The sequence below is a fragment of the Hakea prostrata genome, chromosome 9, assembly GCF_041222555.1.
Source record: "Hakea prostrata isolate BN-2017 chromosome 9, UWA_Hpros_2, whole genome shotgun sequence".
In the NCBI taxonomy this organism is placed as follows: Eukaryota; Viridiplantae; Streptophyta; class Magnoliopsida; order Proteales; family Proteaceae; genus Hakea; species Hakea prostrata.
This window is the reverse complement of record NC_142608.1, coordinates 60114092-60139897: the sequence shown is the minus strand read 5'-3', so window position 1 is coordinate 60139897 and position 25806 is coordinate 60114092. Positions and strand designations below refer to the sequence as shown.

The following is a 25806-nucleotide window of genomic DNA, read 5'->3' as shown; positions in this document are numbered from 1 at the left end:
GAGCAGTTGAATATTGTTGTTTCTGAAGAAATTTTTGATATTTCTATCATATCAATATTTAGAAATAAATTCACCCTCCAATATGTGTAGTAGAAAAAACATCAGAAGTGATACCTAGTACCTAGAGAATAGAAGATCCTGATTAAAATAAATCCCTGAGAGAAAAAAGGTGAGACTTGACCCCACCAATTCCAAAACTATCACAAACCAGAACCAAGATCCACAAGCACATAAAATTTTGTTTAATCATTAAATGATATGTTATGTTTATGATGACTTAAGAGTCAAAAATAACAAAACCGTGGGCAGATTAATCAAAAACAACAATGCAATTTGGCTGCGGAAGCCCTTTTAATATTAGGTTAGGTTCTTGCGCACCCATCTCTTTTTTAACTTTTGTGACACTCCCATTTAAAAAAAAAATGGTGTTTGATCATTTAATGGTGGTTTTGGAACAATCCTGATTTTTTCAGTTCTATAAAACAGAGTTTTGAATATTCCTTTAACCGTTTTGTACCAAACTGCCGTTGAAACCAGGAATAAATCATGGCCGAGGAGAGGGAAATCAGTTACAGATTGTTCACAGTAAGTTAGTAACATTCTTGTGGAGTTAGCGAAGCTTTTCTTTCTTTTTCTTTGGAAACTGGAGTCACCTGGGACCAGCTGTTTTTATGAATAATATATTTATAAGAGTTCGTTGTTGGCTTCGAGGAGATTTGAACTTTTCACCTCATATTTATGAAGGTTTTATTTTTTACCAACTGAAATACAACCTCTCAAAATTGAGTTAAGAGCTTCAGTAAAGGGCTTGTTTGGTTATCTGAATCCAGGGATTTCAAATCCCTGGATTCATGAATCGAAAATTTATACAAGTTTGGTTGTAAAGCATCCCTGGATTCATGAAATCCATGGATTCCACAATAAGTATAAAATTGATGAAATTTACAGATTCACGAGGAATAACCCTACGAAAATCTATGAACTTCGATAGATTTGAAGGTAACCAAACAATTAACTTTTTGAACCATGAATCCGTAGATTTGAGATCTCATTTCATTTCAAATCCCCAAATTCATATAACGAGTCTGAAGATTTCAAATATCTAGAGATTTCAAATTTATGGAGTCATAACTTATAAAATTAAATGTTTGGTTGTGGAATGAAATCTGTGGATTCATCTAAAAAACTATTTGATCGACGTGATTTTTGTAAATGTACAAATGTATAGCTTTTTTTTAAACCTCTGGATTTCACCCCTTACCCATAAATCTACAGATTCACGTTTTTAGTGTAAAAATGTGAATCTCTAGATTTCATTGTTCTAGAGATTTTTACAACCAAACGGGTATAATTCTCAGATTCATGAATCGATTTGAAATCTCTGGATTCATGTAACCAAACAGACCCTAACAAAATCTAAGAATACCCAAGAAATATTGGAGAAATACAAATTCTCACTCTCTGGGACCAAAACAGAAGGTCACAGGGAGAAAAAGTTTGTAATCAGTGAGTGTTGTTAAGTAAGTAGTCCAATGTCAATTACCCATCTAAATAAGAAGGCCAAACAGACAAGAAGGGAATAAGATGCTTCTAAGCTTTGGAAGAAAAGGAAGGCTTTCTGAGCCTTTATCTTTACCCTGAGAAGGAGAAATCCCAAAAACCAAATTGTATGTGAACTGGGTACAGATACTTTCCTGAGAATCAAAGTAGTTGCATCTTATTTCAAGCTACTACGCCATGTATTGCTCTGTTCACAGTTCAGGAATTTTAACTTGCCTTCTGTAGTTCAAAACTAAAAATTCTTTCTAGAGATCAACTAACATCCCACCCTGTGCACTACTCCAACAAACAAGAGTAAGAACCAGAAAATAGTATTGCTTTAGCTTCATCAAAAGGTTAGAACCTTTATGAGAAATCAGAGTCAAAGCTTTTAGAATCATATTCTTACTTGCACACTCTGTTAACAACAGTTTAATTCAATGTATAACCAAACCTACCATTTTATAAATGACACAGCTACCAGGAGAGGAAACTGGAAGGAGAGATGGGTTCCGGATGGTCAGGAGACAGGCGGGCTGATCTTCAACTAAATGAAGCACCCAATGTGCATCTTTCCCATGTTCATGATCATGACCATGAAGAAGTAGCTGCGGAGGGGTCAGAAACAGAGACCCCTAACAACAGTAGTGATGTTATCACAGGGGCAGAGAAATTAGGAAATAAAGAGTCCCTCAACAAGACCATTGAAGAGTCAAGCCAATGGCTTGGTCATGGTTGCCATGTCCGTGAAATTCTTGTGGAGGAACCAGAATTGAAATTACCTCTTGACCATGTCAAGGAGAAGAAAGCTGCAGGGTCAGAAAAAGAGGATCTCCATCCAAGCGTCTCACTTCGTCATGCTCATGACCGCGAAGTAATTGAGAAAGCCCCAGAACAGAAACTACTTCCTCACAACTACCATGCCATCATCAGAACTTCAGATTCCCTAGTTGATGAGACCTCTCAGCAGAAGCTATATGATAGTCTCTGCTCTGGTCTTTTTTTAAACCAAAAGAGAAAGGTAAGTTCATTCAAATTCAAACCAGGCTTATTTTTGCAGGCCATATAACCATAAGACCATTATTCTATTAATACTTAACAAATTATTTTTCTTCACCTCCCTCTGAAACACAGAAGTACTGGGTTGAAGCAAAGTCAGGTCATAATTGCTTCATTTTGTTTGCAAGAAATCTCTCGATCACTTGGAGTGACGATGAGCATTACTGGAACTGGCTTCATTATCAAGAAACAAGGTAAGAATTGCTAGGTTTACATGGTTCTTCTAGTGTTTGCCTAATCGGTTTAAATCAGAAACTGATCTGAATTTCTGGTTGCAGTGATGTGTTTGTGGATGTTGCTGAACTTTTAAATGTTTGCTGGCTTGAAGTAGGTGGAAGTTTTGATACTTCAAACCTCACACCTGGAGTAACATATAAGATTGCATTTGTAGTGATGTTAAGAGATTCCATATATGGGTGGGAAGTTCCAGTAAACCTTCAACTCATACTTCCCAATGGGGAAAGAAAGCAACGCAAGGAGTTTCTTCTTTCAAAGCCAAGAGAACAATGGGTAGAGCTTCTGGTGGGAGAGTTTCAGACGTCACCGGAGAAGGCCGGAGACTTGCAGTTCTGTCTCTTTGAAATTGAAGGTGGGCAGTGGAAGAAAGGGCTTGTCATCAAAGGTGTCATCATCAAGCCAACAACTAGCATTTAACTGATACTCAAATAACATGGAAAATAAAGCTCAGAAACTGATTCGTATATTTCATTAGACCAAGCATCATAAGTTGTTTCTCATAAGTACTGTGAATGTGGACTGTATAAATGCCTTCAGCTATTCCTTGCTCTCAAATCTAATGTGATTAAACCATCAATTATAACACCAACTCAGCTTTCAGTTTTCATTAGTAGGTTTAGTTTCAACTGATACAATTAATAAATCATAAAACACCTCACTATCCACATCCTATTACTAACATATATTCATTTCTCAAAGCACTTTATAGCTCTTTTTTTTGGGTAAATCACTTTCTAGCTATTAACTCTTAGATCAAATTCAGAAAAAAAAAATTTAGCTTATATAAAAGTAAATTTTATTCTCTTTTGGAAAGGGACTAGAAACAAATTAAATGGTTTGATGATTGACATTATTACATATGTTCTATAGCTATTTGTATTGAATGGCAACTTTAAATTATTAAATCTATCTATGTAGACATACAATCATTCGACTGCAATGTCAACTCTAATGCTGAACCCAAATTCTTTCCATTTCAAAGACTCTGAACATAATAGCTGTAACAAAAACTTTGCTAATATTAAAATTTGTATTTTGAATTGACGAAGTAACATATTTCAAAAAGTTAGACAATTGGAATGATACAGCATTTTTCTCCATCAAGCAAAAGAGAGATAATAATCTCAGTATCCACATATGCTTTACCTACAATACAGTCAGCAGCCATCACCATATTCTCTCCCCTTACGAGAGAAACCATTGAAGATCACAAAATATGATATAATCCAATCACATGGATGATAAGACAATTATATAGAAATAATGTAAGGTCTAATCAATAAAATCTCATTAAATCTAAAGTAATACATCACATTGACAGAAATTGTTGAAACAAGGTCACTCGTACACTTCTTTTGAGCCATGCCTCTTTTTTCGTTGGGGGAGCGAAGAAAGAGGGGAGGTGTTTTTGAGGGTGGGAAAGACGGGAAAAAAGAGGGGCAGTGTGGTGGGGACGGAAGCTCCAAAATATTTGGTGGTTTGCTGGCTTAAACCACAGCGAAATCTACCCCTTGTTCTTCAGTGTCTGCTGCAAGATTTATGCTCTTCAAGAGCAGAGTTTGGTGATATGATATATAGAATTATTTTTATAAAAGTATTTTCTATACTCTACTTCTGATTTTATTTTTTTTTTTTGGGTGGGGGGGTGGGAGGGTGGAGGGGGAGTGTTGGTGTTGGGGAAGGAATAATGAAAGGAGAATTCACAAATCTGTGTGGTAGTTTTCTGGCTTAAACCACAGACCAAAGTCAATTCCCTTGTTCTTCAGCATCTCTGTAGCAGGACCTATTCTCTCCAAGAGCTGGGTTTCACACAATTGCAAATGTTAATAAGAATATCTCTCAATGTTTTCCAAAATGCAATTGAATTAACATAAATTGAAGAGATAACGTCACTTATATATACAACACAGACAAGTTCAATTCACTTGATCATACAATCAGCTTTCTACTTTACTAATGGTGAATTAACTTCAGCAAGTAACTGAACACATATCATTGGATGTTTCTGATATACAGCCATCTGATTAGCCACATCTCAACATGACTACCACAGAACTTTTCCATTTTAGCGGTTGTTTTACAATACCTTTACCTGGAGACTTCAAAGATAAAGGCATAATGGGTTGAAAATGTAGTTTAGGATTTGGAGAGAGGATTAGTTGGATCTGCAGTGCAGAATGTTATCTTCAATTTGCTCACTGTTACCAACTCTGAAGTGATATCAACATTCAATGACCTAACTCTGAAGTAAAATCAACATTCAATGACCTTAAAACTGGACTACAATAATTTTCTGTTTTACAGTGTAGTGGCTCGTTAAGGATTTGATCATATTAACTTCTTAAAGTCACCACCGAGAAAGTGGAATAGGTGGTGGAGAGACCATGAACTCAGGATCTAGGTGATGCATATCTTCAAGTGTAAAAGGCAGATGCAGTGAAGAATCACCCCTTAACATTGTAAATCATGTTTCAATAGTTAACAAAATCTGCTTCAGTCCCCAGAATGCTCCAACCTGGACACTAATAGACATGCAGAAGATCTAGAAATCTTTCCAGTCAATTTGCTCTCACAACTTATCAAAGACAAGTGATAATTAATGTTGATGAAGAAATATATTGCTGGCCCATTTTTTAGTATTTATGATCTTAAATGCAAAGAGTTATTTTCCTGTGGCTAGTAACAGAAATCTTTGCAACCCCAAAATCCCCCCCCCCCAAAACCCCAAGGTGAAAAAAAAAATTTAAAAAAAAAATTACAGAAAGCCAGGTGGTGGCTGTGGAAAATTTACAGAATAGGCTGATAGGGGTTGCATGGCAGATAGGGCTGAGTCGGCTGACTGTGCAATATGGATAAGAATCTGATTCTGAGGCTGAGGTAGTCTAAATATGGAGTAAATTGGACCAGGCCTGGACATGATAAAATGTTTGTGTATGATTTCCTTTATATATTTTTCATCCTGATGAGAAGCCTTTTTGCAAGGTTCAAGGAATTTAACTCCTTATGAAATCCTTCAAGTGTTTTAAGAGGAAATGAACACAACAGTGAGTGAAGAACACACCAGATCCTTCCCCCAGAATTTGTGCTGAGATTAGTTTTTATTTGATTGGGGTCTCAGTATTTCACAACTAAAGAACCTGCTGGAGTTTTAATAGATTTTTGCATCTCAACTGGTATAGAATGTACAATGCGAGATATATCGTTTTGATATGTTTCTTTTGGAGCTCTCTGTAAATCTAACATAACTTCAGTTTCTGTCCTCACTGAAAAACTAACAAAAAATGAGAAAGTCTGTGTACGGAAAGTAAGACTGACCTTTGCATGCAACGCACCATTAGATACCAGAACTGACCTATCAAACACACAGAATTTTCCTCCATCCATGCATGTTACAGCACCACCTGCTTCCTCAACTATCTGCTAGGAGAAACAGTAAAGCAAAGAATCAAAAAGAACTACTTAACAGAAGGGTATTAAATATGGAGAAATGTTTGTGGAAGTAGTAATTTTTCCTGTTCATGGAGGGTATGGTTAGACTTAGACCAAGTTTACGAACTCAGGTTTCAATCTAGTTTTGGCCAGCCAGAAATGAAGATATGGTTGAACCAGGATTTTTTTTTTGCCCCAGCCATCTCTGGATGGTGATTTCAAGACCCAAAAATGGTTTTTCATTTAAATCTTATTTTTTGTATACAATCTATTTTAACCTTCTAAACAAACTCAAATTTCTACTTGTGGGGTTGATTGTTATTGGATATTGGCTGGAAATTAGGATAGACACTTCTTTATGCCTAACATTGAGATATTACTTAGGATATTATTCATAAATACATAAATACCACCTGATGGAAATCCAATTAAAAAAGTTAAATGATGAAATTCTAAAATTGGAAGGAGACCCATGCTCATCTCCAATTCAAGAAGAAAAAAAAGGGGGGAAAATCTCACAGTGCAATTGGTGACAAGCTCAACAAAGGCCAATTAGAAGTGAAAATGATCTCCCTTTCCCCTTGTCCTCTGGTAACCTGTCTTACTGGTGATGATCTCCCCCATTCTCCCCCCCCCCCAACACACACACCCCAGCTCCATGTCTGGGTCACAACTCTGGTCCTCCCTTTTTTTAACTTTCTTTCCCTCCCAATCCTTCCTCTAACCCCAACCTATCACTGCACTTTGTCCATTCAGCCTCTAATGGAACATCGCCATATCCCCTTGATCCTAGCCCTCCCTCTGCTCCATCCTCTCCAAAGAGGAAATCACTATAGCCTTTCGCTCCCATAAGAGCAACCATGCCCAGCCCAAACAATTTAAGTACGGGGTTACCTATTGGGACCTCATCAAAGATAAACTCCTCAAAGCCATCAAGAGTTTCTTCCTCAACCCCAACCACATTGCCCACATCAACCAAACCTACCTCTGAATTCTTTGCAAGGTCACGAGAGCCTCTTCCCTCTCCGACTTCAACCCAATCTCCTTTACAAGTTCATATCCAAAATCCTTGCCAACAGCCTTCAAAATGTTGTCCCCCTCTTTCTCAGCCCTAACAAATCCGCCTTTATTACTAGTCATAGCATCACAACATTCTCCTCTGTGTTGAGGTTGTCGGCGGTTTCAAAAACAAGCATGCCTCCCTCGCCACCCTCCTCAAAATCAACTTTCACAAGGCATTTGACTCCTCAAAATGGGATTTCATTCGGGATATTCTTTCCCATCAAATACCATTATTTTTCACTTTATCCTACCCCGCTCCCGGCAGCAACGGAGGCTGACTCCCAGCAGCCGTTCCTTGCGGTTGTGAAGATCATCTCCCTTCACGCTTTTTGGAAGATGTGATGGAATGGGAAAGCCCAGGCAACTGGGCTGCCCACCACCAATGCCTTAGGGCAAGAGACTTGGTGGCAACAACCAGAATGAAATACTAGATCTACTCTTGCATCTCCTCCCTTCCTTCTCAATTATAGCCAATGGTATCCCCGCTGGCTTCTTCTATTCCCAAGCAGCCATTCGCCAAGGGTGCCCTCTGTCCCCTTTCCTTTCTTTAATGCCCTTAAGGTTGTTTCCCGTAGCCTCTAAGACAAAATTGATGAGCACCTCATCTCCCCCCTCCCCAAGTGCAAGTCTTCCAATATCCCATCTAGCCTTTGCAGATGATCTCATGATCTTCTACAAAGCCAATTCTTTGTCTATCACTTTCATTATGTCCTCCCTCCGCCTCTTCAAGTTTCACGAGCCTTCAAGTCAACCTCCAGAAGTCCAAGCTCTTCCTCTCGAGAGTCTCTGAAGAAGCCTCCAACTGCCTACTTACAGGCTTCCCCAAGGACTCCTTCCCAGTCCTAGTATCCCCCCCCCCCCATTCCCTCCCATCTCCATGGCCATCACTACTCCGCCCCTGTTGGACCTCATTAAGAAGCACTGCAACTTTGGAAAGGCAAGATCCTCTCCTATGCTACTCACTTGTCCTAACTAAGTCTATCCTTCTGTCCTCCTACATCTATTGTTGCGGGATCTTTTCTCTTTCCAAAACCATCGTCTCCTCCATCAAATCCTTCTTCTACAGCTTCCTTTGGAAGGGCAAAGAAGCCTCCAAATTCCTTCACCTCATCAACTAGAATGTGGCCTGCAAGCCCAAATAGGAAGGAAGTCTTGGTATCAACAGAATCAAAGATTGTAACCTCACCTCAAACTCATCTGGAAAATCATTACCACGGAAATTCCATTTGGGTGAATTGGGTCTAGTCCTACCTTCTCAAGCATGACTCTTTTTGGTCTACTCCTGTCCCTCCTAGCCCTTCCTGGATATGGGGTGCTCTCCTTAGTCTCAAACCCCTCGCAACCTCAGCTACCTCCCTCCATATAGCGATGGCTCCTATTCCTTCTAGCTTGACCCTTAGCATGCCATTCTTTCCCAAATGGTCAATGCTAGAGGCATCTACTCCTCTAACATTCCCAAAGATGCACCCTCAGCCCTTCATCTCCTCGAGTTCTTGCCCCCCCCCCCTCGGCTACCTTCATCCATGATCTCGAGCCAATCTAGTCCCAACTCCCACCCCCTCTCAAGACAAAGATGTGAATCCGGTTCTAGGGTTAGGGTCTCTTGGAAGGATTCCCTAGAATTAAGGATTTGCCCAGAATCTTCTAGCAAATAATCTAATAATTTTAATATGGGTCGTTAGGGATTCAACAAATATCTCTAGGGATACTTTGGATCATTATGGGATGAAAAGGATGGACCTCAATTAATGTAGGAAAACTCAACGATCACAAACGAATGGGTTGGGATAATTTTGGAGAAGGGAAAAATGGGATGGGATAATTTTGGAGAAGGGAAAAAATTAGGGAATGATGAATTTTGTGATGGATCTTGAAAATTTTTCCTTGGATCTTTCCTTCTTTTTTCCTACTCTTGCTTTTTCTTTCTTTCTTCTGTTTTCTTTCTTTTCTTTTCTTTTTCGTTCTTTCCTTCTTCTTCTTTTTTTAATTTTTTTCCTTTTTTCCCCTCTTTTTTTGATTTCTGCTTCAGATCTGCCCAAGGCAGAGAGGGGAGGAAAAGAGAGTCCAAGTGAGAGAGGACGGGTGGGGGCTATTGCCACAGCAAGGGGAAGGGGGTAGAAGTGGTGAACAGGGCAGGGGCAGGGGAGTGGTTAGGGTTGTCATGGGGGTGAGGGGGAAGGCCTGCGATGGGGTGGGGAGGTGAGGGAGGGAAGGGGTGGGTTGCTGTACTTGATTCTTGACTGCTGTTGCCATTAATGGTTACTGGAATTTGTGAAGGCTGTCGAGAATTGGAAAACTAGACGTAGCTTGAAGAAGGATGCTGAATATTGAAGAACTTACTAAAAATCCGCCAAGGCCCCTTCAAACAGAAACCCCGGCCCTTGACTCAATAACTCTCATTCAGTAATCAAACTAAAGAATTACAATGAGTAATGAGGCTTATTTATAGCCTTTACATCAAAAGAAGAACTTGACTCAAAACTCAACTAAGACTTAGAGACCAACTTAACTCCGGTTTCCTTTATAAGTTGGGATATCCTTTAACAACCACATAAATTAAAGGAACACTTCTTGAAATAAAAGACTAATCTTATCTATGAAAGTCCTCTTTATAAACAGACTCCTTACCTAAGTAAATCACAACCACTAATAAAGACAAATTTTAATCAAAAGCAAACTCCTAAAAGATAGGAACCCTTCTTATAAAAGAGTCTTGTCTTATCCACCACTTAAGTAATGAAAACCAACTCAAACACAACTCAAATAAGAATTTAAAATGGACTGGGACTCTTCTAAAATTCTGGAATTTAGATTCAGCAGTACTTAAATACCCCGGTAATAAGGTTCGGCCAGCTTGCTTGGGTGGGGACCTTGGGGGCCCACTTTAGGGTTCGGCCAGGGGGGTCAACCATGTTCACATCACAAATTCATTTAGCTGCACTCCAACAATGGGCTGTTTTCACCTCTTCCACCTGGAACCATATCCACTCCCCCTCCTCCCCTATTCCCTATGCCAGTTTGGTCTGGTTCAAAAGCCATATCCCAAGGCAAGCCTTCACCACTAGGAGAGGCCTCTCCAATTCCATCCCCACTCAACACCTTCTCCAGCACCACATCCACATCTCCTCTCATCGCATCCTCTGCTTTGCTGACTTTGACCCTCCACCTCTTCTTTGCTTGCCCTTCTCTAAACCTATATGGCTCCTCACTCTAGCTTCCATCTAGCACTCGCGTAGGCATCCGACTCCTTGGACCTTGAATCACACTACGTCTCATCCATGTTTAATGGTTTCTCTATTGCTGGAACGGTTGGAAAGTTGGTCTTCAGCACTCATATTTCTCATATTTGGCTTGAGAGGAATCTTCACAGATGGACAAATCCAGGTCCCATAACCAAACTCAGAAACCAATCTATAAAGAAGTATGTTCCAAGCTTTTTGTTCTCTCTTAATGGCCCCTTGTAGACACCCTAACGAACAGGCACATTATTGTTACCTAGGGTCTTGACTTGTCGCTGCTCACTCAAAGCTGACGTATCCCCCCTCCCCAACCTCCTCTCTATGTACATCCCTCTCCCTTCCTTTTTTCTTCTTTGGGTGATATATATTTTAATTAATCGAAAAGAACGACGAATGGATTGTTAATAGTAGTACATTGTTTAACTTTCAAATGTTGGGGTTTTTCTTAAAACTAAAATTTCACAAATCTTAATACAGTAATATATTCCTGAAAACCAAAAGTATGGTAAAATATTTTTTTGTTTTGATGTCTAAAAAATATGTTCATTGAAAGTGATTTTAAACAGTATTTGAGCCACATAAAATTAAGTTTGACCAGAACATACTCCTTCAACAGAAATCAGATATAAGAACACACTTAGTTCTGTTGGAAACTTGGGAAAACTTTAATGAAGGTGAGGAGACAATATTTACCAGAACTCCAGCCGCCATATCCCATGGTTTTAGACGATATTCCCAATAAGCTTCAGCAATGCCAAGAGCTACATGACACATGTCCACTGCAGCTGCACCAAGCCTTCTCACACCCTATATATAAAATGTGAAGAGTTTTAGAACTGAGTAATACACAATATCCCATTCTTTACAAAGGATCTCACACCAATATAATTTTCAGGGAAAAGACAACTATACCCTGCTGATGTCTGTAAATTCTTTGAATAGGTCTATGTTAGTTGCCCATGCATCATCATGTTCATATCCAAATCCTGTTACTAAAAGAGATCGTTCCACCTAAGAACAAGAGGAAGAATATAAACCCACAAGAAAAGCAAGTACAAGGTTTGAAATGGCAAACTAGTAACTTAAGGGAACTAAATGTAAGTCTCAAAAGAGAACTCTGAACTTCTCAAATACAAGGTAAGGGCTTCATGGAGGTGCCAAATTATAAAGGGAAAATTCTTCACTACCATTATTAATATGGCCATAAAATTCTTTTAAGATCAATTGTTTCAACCAAGAGTACATGATGTAAGCAAGTCATCTCCCCTCCCCTTCCTGAATCAGCAAATTGGGCCCAAGAACCAAGCCCACTGGCCCACCAAGTGGGCTGGCCGAACCCTATCAGGGGTAGTTTGGTCATTTTCCACTTCTTTTGGACATTAAATTAGTCCAGAAATTTTCTTTATATTTTTGTGAGTCCATTCTAATTTTATTTTTTTAATTGGATTAGTATTGAGAGTCTTGGTTGGTGATGGAGTCCCAATTGGGATCAATTTTAAAGTGAGATTCCTTTTGGGACAATTACTTATTATTTTTGGCTTTTTGCAGGTTGTTTTCCTTGCAGATTCCTTTGTAGTGGTTCTCTATTTATTGAGTTGTAAAGGAGATCCTAGTCTACAAAGGATTCCCTAGTCAAGTCAAGTTAGGTTTCCATGTTTAAGTCTATCCGCCCCCACCTCTTTGTAAACAAACAAGTTGAATTGAATAAACAAAATTAGAGTCTTGAAGGAAATTAAGTCGTGGTCTTCTTGGGAGAGCCACGGCGGGTATTGAAGCTCAACTTCTTCAAGTTTTGGCAAGATTCTTCCATCTTCAACAGCAGGCAACACTCACTGCAGCATCCAAATCTTAATCCAGTAGGTACAGCCCCTCCCCATTCCAGCCCCAACTCTCTCTCCCCTACCCCACGGCTCCCACCCCCGCATACAACCAAGAACCTTCCCCTACCCTGTGGCAACCCTAGAAACCATCCCCCACGCCTCCCAAACCCTATGGCACCCCCTCCCCAACCCCAACCACTTTTCTCCCTTCCACCATCTTTCCTCCTTTTTTCTGGATCTTGCGGCAGCACTAGAAAAGAAAGATCAAGAAGAGAGAAAAGAGCCCAACATATGGTAAGTCTGGGTATCTCAAAACCAACCCATATTGATTTGTTAAAACCTTAACATCGTCCATCCAAGTTACTTCCAACCCATTTAAGATTTGTTAACCTTAAACCTTTCCTAAAACCCTAATCTTCCAAAATTTCACCATCAGACCCATCCGATCTAGATTTGCTAAAATCTTTAATTCCCAAGGTTAATTCTTTATTTGCTGGTTCACAAAAGGAGAGGATCCAGAAGTAGCCCTAATTTTAGGGAGATAATTGCACATCTCAAAACCCTAAAATCTAGGTTACATCAGAGCAGGAAGTAAAGCAACCACGTCAGCATATGAATGAACAGTGGAACAGCTGGATGAGTCTTAAGTTTCCCTTTCATACAGCAGAGCATGAAATTTGACACCCACCTCATCCCTCAGCAAATTTGAACCATCACCATATTTCACATTCTTGTCTCATATCCTCAGGTTATTTTGTAGAGACGCTAAATTTCAAACAGAAGGGGCAATGCTTTAGTTATTAACTAATTCACTAGCATTAAAACCACAAGGATAGTGACTGACAAGATGTGCCATTGGCTTCATTCTAAGTTTCACTAACAAATAACAGATCTACAGCAGAGAAGTTGTAAGTCCATTTTTGCAAAGAAATGTTTTGAAATCTCATTTTGTTGGTCAATTTTTTGTCCCCTTAAAAATGTTCCATTTTATCCGAAAAATGAGCATCCGGCTTCAAGTGGGAGAATTGGAAGATCAAAAGGTAAATTTTAATACATAACCAGGTTCAATGAATTTAGATAATATGAATCAAGACTGTCATCTGTGTTTCAATTAAAACAAATCATATATACCTGATCAGTTTGACTAACATGAATTTTTTCTCCATTACAAAATGCTCCTCCTCCTAAAATTGTAACAATAAGAAAACTATCATTTAAACCTTCCACAGAAAAATAATCTTTGTGCCATTCCATGGCATATAAACTCTACAATAATGATTGAAAAATAAAATAAAAGATCTATTATCTGTAACTCCTGACCTGATGATGCAGAAAATATGCGGGTATTCCAACACATTGGGCCTCCTACAAATTCCACCTACATAAGAAATCATCTCAGCAGTTTTTCTCAACAAATAAAAATATTTCAGGTTTTACTTCACAAAAATACACATCATGTCAAATTTTCATGAAAATGAAATTATGTGCAAAAAATAAAAATAAAACCTGAGTTATATGTAGTTTTACAAGAAAAAATGAAGCTTCCTTCAATAATCCTTCTTTTGCACTTGATTCTCTGGCAGAAACTCACTAGAAAATGCTTTAAATTTGTGATTCACCAAGTTAGATGCAGCTTCCTTAAATGTAGAGAGACAAGTAAGAAAGCTTGGCTTTTTGATTCACAATAAGAGGTCAGATCCAAAAAATCAACAACCCAATCTGATCCACCTATGCCAAAAATCAACAACCCATGTCCAGGTTGATGTAGATCAAAAGCCCATAATAAGCCCGAACTTCAGTGCAGCAAGGTTGTGGGATGCAAGTCATGCAACTGCTATGAGAGGCAACCTGGTTTGATGATCTAGCAAGTTTCTGTTTGTTCGATGGAGAATAAATGAAGGAAAAAAGAGGACAACACTGTTCAAATCACTGTTTACATGAACACTTTCATAGAACATTATTTGGCATAGTGGAAATCAATAGAGGATTTGCAGGGCCCAAGTTCAGATTACATGAAAATATTATTCTTGGAAGATTTAGAAGCTTAACTTAGTTTCTATTTTAACTACTACTCCGAAATTTAAAGCCTAGTAAATTCTAATTTCCTATTGTCACTACTCACAAGGTCATTAGTTTCTATCTCAATCTCCTAAGTTTCTATCCATTGTAAAGCTTTAGCCAAGCTATAAGTAGGCCCTTTTGTTGCAAGTACAGAGAGGACTTGGAGAAATTTTCTTGTGGCTTAGTAGCCTCAGTTATGGAGTAAAACCCATGTTCAACAGTTGAGATAGCCCTAGGCGAAAGACCCAAGGATGAGATAGCCCATCCCCTACCCCCCTTGTATCCATCCTTCTTCTATATCGCCTTCTTCTTCCTATCTTGTCATGATCTTTCATATGTAAAAAGGAACCAAAAGAAAAGAAGAAGAAAAAAATAGTTACTATATTTTGTCTTTACTATTGTATTGATCCCGGTTGCAATCAATCTCCCACTGGTTTTTGTTTGATTCGAAGTGGACATTTGTCATGTTTGGTATCAAATATAAGGAGAGATAGATGATTGTTGCAAACTCTAATTGAAGAATCATTGTGCAAGTCAAATTTTGGTGTCCACCAAACTCAAGGATGAGTTTTATTTCAATATGAAAAGAGCTGATGTAGATTCAAAAGCCAATCTTTACCAGAAAGACGATGCTGCATGAATAAATGATACTCATGCACAGGAAACCATATATGCTAAATTGAAGAAAATATGTGGGAAACTTAACTTAAAGATTGCTCAGTTAATTAATTGTCCCTCAAACAATAACATGCAACAGTATATGAGAGATGCATGTTTGACTTTAGTAAAAGTCAACACCATTACTTAGGTTTGCTCCTCTCCTCCTACGAATTTGCTCCACTAAATTAGAAGATGAAAGAAGGAAAGTTGAAATACCACAGCAGCAGCAGCTGGCTTTCCTCGGAATAGAACTCCAACAGATACTGCAAAACTTGGATAGCCATGTGCAAAGTTTGTTGTTCCATCTATGGATAAAACAGGTAAGGAGTCTCAAACCGATGATGAACTTACTAGTTACAATAATAAAACGAAAAAAAATATCAAAGACAATACCATAAGAAACTGACGCTATTGCATCACTAATTGTATTAAACTTGAAAAGGATTCATGGAAAGAGATGGCAGGGATCAGATAGAAGATGTAACCACGAGATCACTAAGGCTTCATAATATGACTGACAATTCTCACCACCAGTCACTGACATAGTAAACAGGGAAAGGAAAAAGGACCATATCCTCATTGAATTGTAGAATTGTTGCTTGAAACAACAGCTAAGAGCACCAAACCTAATGGATCAATGCACCAGAGATAATCAGAAGACGAGTCCCCAATAATCCCTCCCTCCTCCCCGAGAATAAGATGATCTCTGAAGTTCCTTTTCAATACTCCTAGGATGGCAGCCTCGCTCGCTTTGTCTGTGCTGCAAGTCAGAAAAATCAAGAAAAACAACTCCTCGTACCAAAAAAATAAAAGAAAATAAAACAATGGCATCATTGTTATTTTATTACTGACATAATGACAGACCCTAAACATATGAATGGTGGCTTCAGTTCATTAACACTTGTAACCATACAAAAATTAATCTAGAAGCAAAGTTTGAAATCTCAGTTTCGAGGCCGGTTTCAACCAGCCTTGAAGCCGAGATGGTACCAAAATTTCAAAGTCTCAGTCGATACCTGGGAATTCTCCCAGGTAGTTTTGGCACCAGGTTTTGGGAGTTTTACAGGGTCTTTTTGTCTGATTTCTTGCATACTACCTATTTAAATCATAAAGAACACAATGGAACAGGTATTTTGCTAAAAAAATCCAAAGTTATCATTCAAGTGTTGATATACATTGAGAGGTTTCGAGAAATGTAAAATTGAACAAATTGTATTGCATAAATTATATGTTTGATACAAAATTACAAATACAATAACCAAAAAGAAACTCCTAGACTTCAGTTCCAAGTAGAGTGCCTGGGCAGATCCATCCCTTGAGACACATAATCAAACTTCTAAGTAATGATAGATATAAGTTAGTGTTTGATGACATCCTAACCTAGGTTGTGAGATCCCTAAAAATCCTAACCTAATAACCCGGCATTCAAGTCCGTGTACCCGAAGTTCAAGATGAGGTCAACTCTTGACCATCCGAGTTGAGCCCAAAAAGTTCATAAATTGATCCTATGGACTTGAATGACAATGATGAAGACCCAGGCACTTTGTTTGACTTCACCAGGAGAGAGAAAATTACTCCTTAAGGCATTAAAGTGACATTTTGGTGTGCCCAAAAAGCTATGCAAGAGGACTTCAAATCTCAAATAAAATATACCATTGAGTTGGTAATTGTGTAAGGTACCTACCCTCCGAAGCTCATCGCGATCGGCCTTCGGATGAAGAAGATATGGGGGCGGTCGGATGGAGGCGGTCAGATAATTTATCTGACCGGTCCTTTTTCAGTGAAGGGAAAAATGGTCATTTCACCTCCTAAAAGATCTTTAACTTTCCCAATTGAACCAAATTCGGGGTTTTGGTTTTCTAAAGGGAGAGAGCTCGTGGGAGAGGAGAGAGAAGAGGAGAAGACGCTTGGGGAGGAAGAGTTTGTGTAGTTTGACGGTGCGGAATCGCGATTTGGAGGTATGATCGCGTAGAGAGGTAAGTCTGCTTCAATATACTTAATTTTGGCCCAATTTCATGAGGTTTTTGATGGGTAATTTCATTTAAATGTGATATTGGAGGGCTTAGGTTGAGGAAATAATTTTCTGACTCCGTAGAAAGATTCGCACGGCCGTTGCGCACGTCTACTTTGAACCTCGTGCGAAACCGAGCATGTTCGACCGAGTTGACTCGGTGAGCTGCCCGCCGAGTTAACCGGGTCGATTTGGGACTGAGTTGACCCGCCTTGTTGAACTAAAATTAAGACCCAATTAACCCACATTTGATCTGTGTTCAAATTGAATCCCGAATTAAATCTAATTTAGCTTGTTTATTTGCTAGGTTAATTGGGTATTGGGCATTCCTTAATTTTGTGAATTTGTGAGACTGCGCGTGAATTCTCGATTAACAGGTGAGGATAACATCGCATATATTATGTAATATCATTGTGTATTTGGACTGTGAATAATGTGGTATTGCATGATAATTTCTGTTACCTTCTATAATCTCGATAATCCTGCGTATCATACTATATTTCTGATTGAATGATTAAAGGTAAATTGTATGTGATTATGTGATTGGTTACTTCACTTGATTGATGCATATGAATGTATGTGACGGTGAAATGGGGTTTACCTATCTGGTATTCCTAGCTTGGGTTATCAGCGGCTGTGGTATGGGACACTGTCCTCTGATGTCCAAAGCACTTTTCATAGTCGGTGTGGTTGTCTAGATGCATGTGGTTAAGAATCCCATGAGTGCTACTACCCTTTCGGCAGGGGTATTGAAGCCAAGTAACTCATGATATCAGTGGATGGGGTTCTGTGTGCATCAAACAAACCCACGATATCATGCTGTGGTATAGTGACATGTGTTAGAACGGACCTCGTGATCGCCCAAAAGACGGCGGTTAGGCGGCGTGAGGGGACATGACGGCATCCACCCTAGCATATGTAGATGACCACAGGGTTAAGGAATGGGATCCAATAGATGCCTCCCGTTGAGGATTCCATTCATAGGTGAGAACGATACCGGACCAAAAGGGGGCTTAGGCATGAGGAAAGGTATCCGGATCATATGTAGCACGAGACAGAGTGACTTTGCATTGGGCTAGAGTAAATCCTTGACACGCGCCAGTTCTCAGGCCAATGGTGATGGGAGAGAGTGTTGACCTAATCCCCAGCCATGGTTGATGTGACAGGACCCAACTACCGCGGTGAACCCAACAGACGGGCTTAAGTGCCGTGAGGGTGAGTGATGAGACTACCCAGAGGAGGCCGGTGTGTTATCTTAAAGCGTGTCTACTGTAGAGACTGCATGGTAGAAGTTATAATCATATCTTCATGTTCATTATTTTATTCATCGACTGTGTATGCTGATATGTGTGTGTGTACATGATGAATGCATGATGTATAATATGTTAGACTCACTGAGTTCTGTGGAACTCATCCTCTGTGAATATTGTCTTTTCTTTAGATCTTGTTGCAGGTTGTGACGACTCATATTACTTGGAGAGTCTGCTGCCGGTAGAGTCCTATGTGGGACTGGCGATCGAGAATACGAAGATGCATGATGGGATGTGTACTTGTGCAGATTGTGCTTTTGGAGTCCAGCCATTCTGAGGCTTTGGAGTTTCTTTTACTTGGGTTGGGTTTATGTTGTTTCCTCCTTTTTCCGTTGTTAGAACGCCGTTTGATTTTTAGACTTCCGCTTTAATAACCTTAGATTTACTTTCTTTTATATTCTTGCTCTTGGATTATGCTATATAATATTGTTGTTATGGATTGGCCGCGAACTGAGATCCTGTGGAGAGTATCGCCCCACGGGTATTCGGGCGTGTCCGAAAACCGGCTGGGTGGGGTGTGACATAGGTAATTATAAATAATGACTTAAGTGCTTACCTATGCTTGGTCTTCAGCTTCCACATTAAGTCTTGAGAAGACGAGATTACCAATTAACCATGGATTTCGGACCATGGATCCAGTAATGACTGATACTCCATGAAAACAGGTCATGATCTCAACCAGATTGGGCATCACATATAGTATATGCCAGTGCAAAAAGGGGTATAAATAAGCACTTACTCAAAATCAGAAAGTAAGGGGTGTACCGAATGCATAAGTATCCCACCACTGCAGGGTCTGGCGAGGGTCACATTTTATGCAGTCTTACACCTGCTTTCACAGACCTGAACCCACAACCGCTTGGTCAGAATGAAGCAACCTTACTGTCACACCAATGCCCATCCTCAACTTACTCAATATGAGAAAATCCTATTAATCCATTTCAAGGATGGTGTAAGTCTGTATTTACTTGGTAATTATCAGAAAATCGTTATAAAGATTAGATCAGTCTCAACTGATACTGATACAAAAAGAGAGAGATTCGCACCATATCATCCTTAAACCAGGATTCTATAAGTGCTAAAGATATGGATGCAGAAACACATAATAAATCTAGAAGTGCAATGCACAGTGGATCTGCAAAATGTTCTGAAGAATGGAACCATTGCTGGAGTCCTGGTAGGTTATCCTATATTAACCAAATATCTTATGCCATTGCAGAGAAAATATCAAGCCTATAGCTGCTTCAGATGAGTTTGTAATACCAAACAGAGTACAAGAAATAAGAATGACTAAGTAACCTTTTCAAAGGAAAGACTCATAAGCTAAGACAGAAATTAGAACAAAAAAAGAACTGAGCATGAAGGCATCAATCAAGTGAAAAGTATAAAGTTGCCTTACTCAGTCACCAAATCAGTGAGCCCCTTATACGAAACAATGTGAGGTTTATTGACTGCATCCATCACAACCTGCAATGCACAATGAACAATATATGAAAAGAAAATAAATGAAAATATCTGAAACGGAGGGCATCCCATTAGCAATATGCGGTAGCAATAATTCTTATTATAATAACAAAGGAAATTAGCAATATCATATAGATGTGCAGAGAGGAGAAGCTTAAGAATCATATAAAGGACCATATGCTGGTGCAAGTCTTTACACAATATTCCTTTCAGGGATGGACTGGAAACAGTCCTACCACTCTCAGAATTGAGACATTCTTCTTCATACCACCCACACATCTGCAGGTGACCATGACCTATTAAAAAAGATTTATTAACTAAAGGAGAAGCAAACAGAGTTCCCTCAAGCTCTATAAAGTATCCATGATCTGTATGTGAAGTTACTGCAACAATGAACCTCTCCAGCAGAAGCCAAATAAAGGATGTAAGTCATACATAGGACGCCAACTCTAACACACATAAAGTAATCAGTTTCTTCTCCTTCTTTTTTCTAACATTGACATCCCAATTGCCACTTGGAAGTCTCCTTCATATTGCAATCCAATAACACTATTCGAAGTCATCAATCTTGCAAAAGTTTCAACTCTTATTGGAGTGTCTTCTAATTAGTGATGGCAAGATTTCACCACTAATTGATGTGCTACATAAGAATTTACCAAGGACCTTCTTCCTAAATAGATGCATCCCTAGGCGTAAGGAGTAACCCTTGAACCACCTCAATAGGAGAAAGTATGATACTTCCATTGAAGAAGTGATCTAAAGTGGAGACCAGACAGCCTCATCATTGAGAGGCAAACACAATGCATGAGGTTCCCACCTCCATGCACTTCAGCCAGGTCAGACGACCTTTCCCCAGCTTTGTGGAGAAACTGTTTCCTGACTCGAAACCTAGACAACTAGGCAAGATTGGAGTAACCATCACATTGCACCAAGTTGGAGGGCAGACCTTACAGCCTACTAAAACCACAGCTTGCCAAGACAGAGGCCCACCATATAGTCTACTTTCCAACCTTAGGCATGGTAATGACTCAGACAAGTTGAAAATGTTTTCTTTGGTCTATTCTAACCGACTTCACAAGGCAAACAGTGATCACAAGCACAGTGTTTTCTGGGGTTACCCAAATAACCTACCTAACACAGACATATTTAAAAGTTTAATTAGTACAAAGAGTCACACTACCTAGACTCTCTCAACAATATTAAATTCCAAATTCTAACAAACGAATTCTGCATCTTAGAACCCAGTTGAACTAAGAGTGTACAGATTCTTCTGTGACATTCACAAATAGTTCCAACACAGATGCAACCCCCGGCCCGACAAAAAAAATGGAAAAAAGAAGTCTTCAACAGAAAAAGGCAAGCAAATATCACTAAGTAGAATGAGTTTCTCCATTACATGAGAAATGTAAAGATTTAATCAGTAATAAAAAGAATCAAACCAACCTCAGCACCGGTCTTCGCAGCATTTTCAACTGCTTCAAGAAGCACATTACAAGGAATGGGTCCTGTGGATCCAGCACCTACTTTTGGATAGCGCTTCTCATTGGGAATTTCAGACAACACAGCCTTCGAACAGAGTCTTCTCGGAGAAACAGTGGAGATGGATGAAACCCTCCTCACACCAAGTTCCAATATTCCCAATCCGATAGAATTCCTTAACAAATTCAACGAGTGTGGCAAATTTCGCTCCAAGCCAGGGGAGAATGATTTGGGTATCTGTGAAAGTCTCAGAGGAATGTTTGTTGAAGAAATTAAAGACAAACCCATATCGTATGCGGCAGATAAGATTTAGGCTCGAGTTTTTCTAGCTACTCCAGTTTTGTGGCACTGAATTGAAAGGCTGACAATCTGTGAATCGTAAAATACGAAAATCAATAATACTTCGAAGAACCGTTGCAACGGTTTTGGCTACTCCAGATTCTAAAGTGGCTACTCTCTATTTTAATGAGGTGGCATTCATTTACCTATGTTTGGTTGCTAGAATGAGGTGGCATTCATTTACCTATGTTTGGTTGCTAGAATGAGGTTGCTGAATTACCTAGGAAATGGCAAAAAAATGGCCTATGCAGGTCTCGAACCTGCGACCTTCGCGTTATTAGCACGACGCTCTAACCAACTGAGCTAATAGGCCGAGTGATCAACTATCTCCAAATATAAAATCATCATTAGTAACATAATATTAAAAGATTTTTTCGTATTCTTATCCAATTTTTATTTCCTTTAATCATCTCAAGAGTGGAATGAAGGAGGACAATATCGTCTTTTTATGGTAATTTGGTCAGAAAAAATTAAACTAACGATTTTAGTAAAACAAAACATTGCTATGGATATTTTTCATTTTTAATATATATTATAGATCCCAATTGGCAAAATATTTGTGGCTATAACTAAGGGATCCAAATGAAAAACCCTCCTTTGTATACCTTTCGTGTAATCTTAAGCCAATTGGCGGGGTCTGTTTGTGTTTTTATGAAAAAAAAATTTTGATATTATTAATATTATAAAAATATGTTGTTTTAAGAAAATAGGTTGGGATAACAATGGTAGGTCACCTAAACCTATCTTATTTTGCAATTGAATTTTCAATAATTCATATTAAATAATTATTGATTTATTCTTTCGGCCTTTTCAAACATTTGATGTCATTAGGATAACACATGAAGACGGAAAAAGGTTGATAAAACACTACGGTGTTTTCAAAGTTGTATACTATCAATCCTTGGAATCTATCTCCTCTTTTGAGTGATCTGCTCCGCCTCTGGCGTGTTTTCCTTTCAACGGCATAGACTCTTCTAAGCCGGCACCAACATTTACCTCTTATCCCATCGATCTCGTGACCTGTAAATCAATACTCTGTTTCTGGAATCATCTTTTTCTATGGCGAGCTCCTCATGCCCACCGCCTCCAGAACGTATGCCACCTGAACCTCAAGAAGGCGTCTACGTCGACGATGATCTGGAAGCTCAGGTTATATACTCTCCGGCCGTAACTCTGGTAGGAAAAGTTATTGAATCTAAGAGGTATCGCATTCAGGCGGTTACTGAAGGACTGCTAAAAGGCTGGAACCTGCGAGGCAAAGCAGTGGTGCTACCTAAAGCTGAAAATATCTTCCTATTTCATTTCGAATTGGCTCTTGATGCTCGAAATGTTTTAGAAGAAGGCCCCTGGTCTATTAATGGCAACCTCATAGTGATAGAACGCTGGAATGTCAATAATACTTGGAACTTTTCCCATCTTGATTTGTGGGTTCAAATCCATGGGGTTCCAACCGAACTTCAAGTGGTTTCGCTGGGTTTTCAACTGGCCAATAAAATAGGGAAACCGCTGAAAGGAATGGTTATTCAAGGTAGCCAGTTTGGTGAACAAGTGAACTTCATTCGTGTGAGAACCTCGGTTGATATCCAAGCACAACTGAAATCGTCAATCCCTTTGCTACGTCGGTCTGGTGAGCATCAACTTGTGAGTTTTCGATATGAACGTTTACCAACCTTCTGCAATTTCTGCGGTTACTTGGGCCACGAAGTTAACCGATGTTTAGCTCATGAAGAAGCAGAAAAGAAGCATACTGAGGAGCACCACTGCTCAGCGGAGGATTTCTGTGAGGAATTTCAACATATATTCTTTGAATCTTCTCTGCGAGCTTCAGTCCCTAACGCTCGGTTGCTGGAAAGAGCGAAGATCATCCCGCCGGAGCCGGAAGTGATCGCGCTATGCATCCGACAACTCTCCGTCAGGCCCCAACAACCCCCGCAGACGGCTCGTATGCACAGTACAACAACTACCCGCCCTATCCCCGCCACCTTTATCTCTGCCAACACGTCTCCTGCCATGCAGCTTTTCCACCCATCCATCCCTAATATTCCCAATTCTGCCATCCCCATGAGCCTTCACAACAATCAAAACCATGGCATCCCCATCACACCAATTTGTCCTCAAATGCAACAACCTAGTACCCCCATTAATCCCAATGCTTCTACCGTCCCATCATGCCTTTCACCTTACATGACATATAACTACTCCCCTCACATGCATCCCATCTACTCTCAAAACACGTCTTCATCTCTTCAACAGTCAACACATCAACCTATAAATCCTTCCCTATCCTTCCTTCAGACCCAGCTAGCCCAACGGCCGAGTTGACCCATGCTATACTCCAATTACTTCCTCAATTCACCTGGAGTATCCATTTCCGACCCGAGTAACCCATCCGGCCAGCTACCCCACCACCTCTATACCTACCCCAACCCATTCCACTCAGTAGTGTTGGCCCATCTGTTATGGCCCATACTCAAGCCCATTCCCAACACAACCCTGTGATGCATAGTGAAGCTTGGTCTACTCAAGCCCATCTACAACTACAACACCCACCTCACCCTGATCCATCCACTCTTTAACACCTTCCCATTTCCAAAAGCAACTCACCTCCCATAATTTCTGAGAGTATCTACGTGAACCAGGAACCTCAAACTCCTATTTCCTCAAAAGCCAAGCGTCCTCGTACTAGCCACCCATCTGAAAAGCCTCCCACTGACTCATCTCTCATGGCCTATGATCCCAGTCCATCAACCAACGACCAACATTTTTTAACCGAAGGCTCCGTGGATGTACGAATGGACGTACCCCACGGGCAGCATTAAAGATCCTCAGTTGGAATGTTCAAGGGATTGGGAATCCTTTGACACGTCGGGCCCTGAAGAATTTGATCAGAAATGAGCAACCTGATATTATTTTCCTCATGGAAACAAAAACTGCAACAAACAAATGGAAGAAATGGTTACAGTCTTTGAGGCTATATTCACATTTTCACATCTCACCAGTGCACAAAAAAGGTGGTCTATGTCTTCTCTCGCAGAAATATTTGAATGTTCAAATCCTTTCAGCAGACCCTCATGTGATTGACACATCTATCTCAGTTCTTCGGGAAGAACCTGCCTTTATGTCTTTCATATATGGTCACTCTGTCCAAACCAATAGGAGCTTCATATGGCAGCAAATCACAAAGATGGGAGAAGCTCGGAAGGAACCTTGGATGTTAATTGGAGATTTTAATTCTCATTTACTTTGGCAGGAAAAGCAAGGAGGTAAACCAGGTCTTTCTTATGATTGCACTTCATTTCTTGAATTATTAAATAATTGTGGTTTGCTTGACCTTGGTTACAAAGGGCCCTCCTTTACATGGACAAACAAAAGAGCAGGTTGTGCCAACATTAGAGTTCGGCTGGATAGAGCTTTAGCTAATTACTCATGGCAATCTCTATATCCTGATACATCTGTGTTTGTGAAACCATGTTACGGGTCGGATCACAATCCCATTCTCTCGATACGATAGGCGGAAGATGTCATGGCAAGCGCCTTTCGTTTGAGAACACTTGGTTTCGGCACCCACAATGTAAGGATTTGGCACATTATGCATGGCACAAACAAGTCTCAGGTTCTATGGCCATACAAGTATCTCAGAAAATGGACCACTGTCAAGATGAGTTCAAAGTATGGAACAAACAAACTTTTGGCCATATTCAGACCAATATTCGGAAATTACAGCAACAGTTGGAACAACTTCAACTTCAATCTAATGATAAATATTCGAGGATGAGGTTGACCGAATCACCGACTTACTCTCGAAGAATTGAGAAGAGAAGAAGAGCTATGGCGCAAAAATCTCGCAGAGTGGCTTAGGGGTGGAGATGCCAATACAAACGTATTTTCATGCATGTACAATTCAGCGTAGACAATTCAATAGAATTCTCCAACCGTACAAAAGAAGGTACGGATTTCTTCTCCTACTGGTATTGAGGATCTCCTTTATGATCATTTCTCGAAGCTTTACTCGAACTCGTTGACCAAAATGCCTTGCAACAGCTCTTGCACTCGGTGCAACCAGAATTTCGCAAACATGAATGATTCTATGTGTGCTA

General features: G+C 39.7%; 2 protein-coding genes and 1 non-coding gene across 3 annotated transcripts; 1 reads left to right on the top strand and 2 right to left on the bottom strand.

The window, feature by feature from the left end:
* The first annotated feature begins 1906 nt into the window (after positions 1 to 1906).
* Positions 1907 to 3495, top strand: LOC149005898 (protein PHLOEM PROTEIN 2-LIKE A1-like). Its single transcript, XM_089167804.1, has 3 exons — positions 1907 to 2560; positions 2674 to 2792; positions 2877 to 3495. Exons 1-3 carry the CDS (start codon positions 2045 to 2047, stop codon positions 3250 to 3252), a joined length of 1011 nt encoding a protein of 336 aa, XP_089023930.1. The 5' UTR covers positions 1907 to 2044; the 3' UTR covers positions 3253 to 3495.
* A 547-nt stretch (positions 3496 to 4042) lies between these two features.
* Positions 4043 to 21810, bottom strand: IMPL1 (myo-inositol monophosphatase like 1). Its single transcript, XM_089167803.1, has 10 exons — positions 21335 to 21810; positions 19827 to 19894; positions 15733 to 15866; positions 15323 to 15411; positions 13706 to 13763; positions 13517 to 13569; positions 11478 to 11576; positions 11259 to 11372; positions 6151 to 6252; positions 4043 to 4634 (listed from the first exon to the last, which is right to left on the bottom strand). The coding sequence occupies exons 1-10, from the start codon at positions 21656 to 21658 to the stop codon at positions 4536 to 4538; spliced, it is 1140 nt and encodes a 379-aa protein (XP_089023929.1). The 5' UTR covers positions 21659 to 21810; the 3' UTR covers positions 4043 to 4535.
* Positions 21811 to 21948: 138 nt separating this feature from the next.
* Positions 21949 to 22022, bottom strand: TRNAI-AAU (transfer RNA isoleucine (anticodon AAU)). Its single transcript has one exon. It is a non-coding gene; the product is annotated as a tRNA-Ile (tRNA).
* Between the last annotated feature and the right edge of the window lie 3784 nt (positions 22023 to 25806).